Source organism: Myotis davidii, unplaced genomic scaffold, assembly GCF_000327345.1.
Source record: "Myotis davidii unplaced genomic scaffold, ASM32734v1 scaffold169, whole genome shotgun sequence".
Classification (NCBI taxonomy): domain Eukaryota; kingdom Metazoa; phylum Chordata; class Mammalia; order Chiroptera; family Vespertilionidae; genus Myotis; species Myotis davidii.
This window is the reverse complement of record NW_006383005.1, coordinates 1527044-1531343: the sequence shown is the minus strand read 5'-3', so window position 1 is coordinate 1531343 and position 4300 is coordinate 1527044. Positions and strand designations below refer to the sequence as shown.

At 52.9% G+C, this 4300-nt stretch overlaps 1 protein-coding gene across 1 annotated transcript in view; it reads right to left on the bottom strand.

Moving 5' to 3' along the window:
* The window catches only part of UCP2 (uncoupling protein 2 (mitochondrial, proton carrier)), a 6674-nt gene that overhangs the window by 1509 nt on the left and 865 nt on the right, over nt 1-4300 (bottom strand). The window contains exons 2-5 of the mRNA XM_006777933.2: nt 4063-4219; nt 1258-1482; nt 902-1112; nt 86-280 (exon numbers count right to left, since the gene is read on the bottom strand). Coding sequence (XP_006777996.1) covers nt 86-280; nt 902-1112; nt 1258-1383 — 532 coding nt within the window. The 5' untranslated portion in view covers nt 1384-1482; nt 4063-4219. The remainder of the gene's footprint in view (nt 1-85; nt 281-901; nt 1113-1257; nt 1483-4062; nt 4220-4300) is intronic.

Genomic DNA, 4300 nt, shown 5'->3' with positions numbered 1-4300 from the left:
GGTCGCTACGGAAGGAAGGAGCGTCTACGTGAGGAATAGGGGAGACGAAGAAGAAAAAGGGAAAGAAGAAACATCTGGTACACACCTTTCCAGAGTCCCCGGAACCCTTCTTCTCGGGCAATGGTCTTGTAGGCATCAACAGTGCTTTGATATCTCTGGCCACCTCCAGCCCGGGCCTGAGCCTGGAACCGGACCTTTACCACATCCGTGGGCTGGGCCACAGCCACAGCCAGGGCACCTGTGGTGCTGCCTGCCAGGAGGCGGCTCCCGATGCCGGCATCTGTGGGAGAACCAGGAAGGTCAGTGTCCAGCTGGGCTTGCACTCATTCTGCCTTTCCTCACCAAATACACTGTCTCTTGCCTTTTGGGAATAGGATCCAGACCAGCTCTTCCTCTAAGAATTCCTCACATCAAACAAATGAGAAAACCTAGGTTCAGAGAGAAGTGGCTTTTCCAAGGATTGGGACACATAAGACTTGATCTACTTCTCCCTGCCACGTGATCTTAGGAAAAGTCAACCTTTAATCTGGGCCCTGAGTTTCCACATGTGTAAAACAGAGGGTGGACATGGCACGCTGAGAAGAAACAAGAGTGCTGGCCTTAGGAAGCTAAAGTCCTGGGTGTGTTTTTTCGCTTCCCTCTGTGTGCCTGTGACTAAGTCCTTCCTCCCATGCTACCCCAGCAAGGCTCAGCCTCTTCATCTGTAACATGGAATACCACCTACTCTCAAAGTGGTTGTGAGGATTATCATAGGAGGACGCCCTACTCAGAGCTGGCACAGCCCAAAAGCTCAGAAATCATCAGAATCAGGGCCCTAAAGGAGCTAGGCAGCGAAATGAACTAGATCAATCACGACTGAGAAGAAAAGGCTAAGGAGTCTACAGCCCAGCTCCACACTTACGCTCAGAGCCTTTGGTGTAGAACTGCTTGACAGAGTCGTAGAGGCCGATGCGGACAGATGCAAAGCTCATCTGGCGCTGCAGGCCGGCGACTAGCCCATTGTAGAGGCTGCGGGGACCCTCGGTGCGCGCCATGGTCAGGATGGTGCCCAGCACGCCGCGGTACTGGACACTGGCTGCAGCTCGCACTGCCCCCTGCTTTTCTCCTTGGATCTGCAAGGCCAAGACAGGTACAGGAATAGACAGGTCGGCATACCCATGCTCCCAAGTTTACAGACCCAAACCCACTGGCCCTTGAGGAGTCTGTGTCTTGGGGAGAGAACAGACGAGATAGGATTCCTAGGCTTCATCCCCTCACCTGCAGCCGGACTTTAGCAGTATCCAGGGGAAAGGTGATGAGATCTGCAATGCAGGCAGCTGTGCCAGCCCCCAGGAACTTCACAGTGGCAGTAGGGGGCACATCTGTGGCCTTAAACCCAACCATGATGCCAATTTTCTGCTGTCTTCCAGGAGATGAAGAAAAGTTGGAGAAGGGGGCAACTTCAACCAGCAACAAGACGAGATAGAGGAACTCTGCCGGAATCTAACCAAGGAGAGAGAAGCCCCATCAATTTCCCTGCTCACCACCCTGACTCCTACCTTCTCTGACAGCAACATCTTCCTAAACAAGGACCAGAGTAACCCTAAGGGAAAATCGCAGTGAGCTCTGGAGGTACTCAAATAGGGGCTGAAGAAGCAATTCCTGCCCAAGGAGTCCAAATTTTGTGAAGAGCTTTCACTACTGGGAAAATCTGGATCTCAGATATTCTACTGTTGCCTCAAATAGGCCCTGGCCCAGACCTCCATCTGCTGGGCCCAGAGATTTCATGCATGAAGTCCACATTCCTGCGTCTGCGGATCTGTCTGAAGGGCACATGTGAGGAGAAGGTTTCAGCCAGACCAAGACCTGACAGGCATAAACCTGAAGGCTTCCACCTGGGTTTCTTAAACAAGAGATTCCTAAGGGTCTGGAATTGTCTAAGTCTGTAAGAAAAGGAACGGGTATTCAGTTTCTTCCCATCCCATCAGTCTCATTCTTTCCCCAGCCCTCGCACAGCGTGGGTTCTCCTGAATCATTCTTTCAACAAGAACCGAGGTAGGTCCTGGTTCACCGAGATGCAGGAGACAGTATCTACCCTAAAGGGGGCTGACTGTCTGGCACATGGAGTAGGCAGGTGATTCAAGCTGCATTAGGGCTTGCAGGACATACTGTCAAACTGCAGAGGAGGTAATAGCTAACTCTGGAAGAGTGGGTCATCAGAAGACTTAGGCAAGGTAACAATTAGCTGGACCTTGAAGGATCCTAGGCAATTCTCGGGGCTGAGAGTAGTGCCTAGGTCAGCTGTGGGCAAACTATGGCCTGCGGACCGGATGCGGCCCGTTTGAAATGAATAAAACTAAAAAAAAAAAAAAAGACCGTGCCCTTTTATGTAATGATGTTTACTTTGAATTCATACTAGTTCACACAAACACTCCATCCATGCTTTTGTTCCGGCCCTCCGGTCCAGTTTAAGAACCCATTGTGGCCCTTGAGTCAAAGTTTGCCCACCCCTGTTCTAGGTGCTCAACTTTCTTCCCCTGCCCTACTGGGTGATTCAGGGAAAACCGACTCTCCTCCATCGGGGGACCCACAACATCACCACAAGAGAGATGGGGGTGGGGAGATGCAAGTCAGAGATAGAGTGACACAGGAAACCAAAAGCACATTTTGTTCTTAGAGTTGGAACAACGCCCTTCCCTCCCCCGCTGCAGAAGGGAGGAAGTGAGCCCAGCACCCGTGGGGGAGGACGACCTGAGCTCACTTCTCTGATTTCATAGGAGCAGCTGCTCTGAACCCAGTCTGATTGGCTGCCTCTGTTGCTGGGGCCAGGAGGCAAGAGCTGACCAGCAAAGGGAGGATCTGGTGGGAGTCAGCTGTGAACACACAGACCCATGGAAACAAACAGCTCACAAGCTGCTTCCTCCTGGGCTTCCCCGCCCAGGTGGCAGGGGCAAACAGGCCCAGGTGGCAGGGGCAAACAGGCCCAGGTGGCAGGGGCAAACAGGGAAATCCGGAGCCTACTCACCACCCCATTGCATCAGGAGCTCCTACAGGGCGGGGCGTACTTTCCCTTTCCTGGAGCCTGGCCCACTTGAGGCTCAGTTAAGGTGGGCACTCAAATGGCACAAAGGGTGGAGGATTAAGGTGCTTCAGCCTCCCTGGCTTCCCCGCTCTGCTACCCTCATCCCCCAGGAGGTGCTCCACCCCACCACCTGGGGCACTCTATTGGTCCCTTGGCCCTCAGAGCAGCCCTGCGAGGTGGCCACCCTTACTTCCATATGAGGAGGGGACTTAGTAAGACAGCTATGTCTACAGGCTCCCAAGCTTAGGCTATTTGCTTTGTACTGTGCCCAGCTCATTACTTTCCTGTGGTTTTCTCAGCCCCAGGCACAAGCAGGGCCTTTCACAACAGAGTCCAACAGCCAGATTCTCTCGTGCCAATATGGCAGTCCTGAGAAAGTAAAGCCAAGTGGCACCCCTTCTCCGGGCATCTGAGGCATGAGGACATGAGTCTCACCTCAAAGACAAGCACACAAAGACTCAGCTGCCATTTTGAATGTTGCCTTGGGTTTGCCACAAGTCAGGTCCTTTAGGGGCATGGTATGGGGTTAAAGGCCACCTCTGCTAAAGACCCTCCTAAAAAGGGTGAGTAAAACTCAGGCCTAGAAAGAATTAATCATATTTTGCAGTCCCTGGCAAATCACCAGTTTCGATGTCCAAAAGCAATGTATCTTATGACCAGTTTCAGTCTCGGGGGCAGTCAAAACTGAAGTAAAACCCCATGTAGTTAGAACAATCGGTTCCTCTTCTGCTGACTCCCAGGTCACCCAGGGCTAACCACTGTCCCACCGGGGGCTCAATTTCCTCCTGTGATAAGGGGGACCATTATCCTTGGCTTGTCAGGGTCGGCCCACGAGCCAGAACGAGAGCAGGGATACATGAGGGTTGTGAACTCTGAAGAGTGACTTCCCTGGGGCGGCGGTGGCGCAGTTATTTCTGTTAATGTCTTGCTGACTCCCCACCTCCACCCCAGGCCCTGGGGCTGGGAGGCAGCAGGCGACCCCCCTTCGACTGGACTCTCACCCGGCTCTGTAAGGTCTCACGCGGAGGCCTCCAAGATCAAGCTTCTCTAAAGGCGTCCCATTCTTCAAAGCTGCCAGTAGCTTTCATGGTCCGGTCCTGTTGGTTTCCCATAGAAAATGGCCGGGAGACGAAACACCTAAAGGTCATACTATGTGTCCTGTGAATACCGGCAAAGAAGAGGAAACTCAGAAGGAAATTCACCTAAAAGGACCCCACCCTAGGAAGGACAGGGCACCGG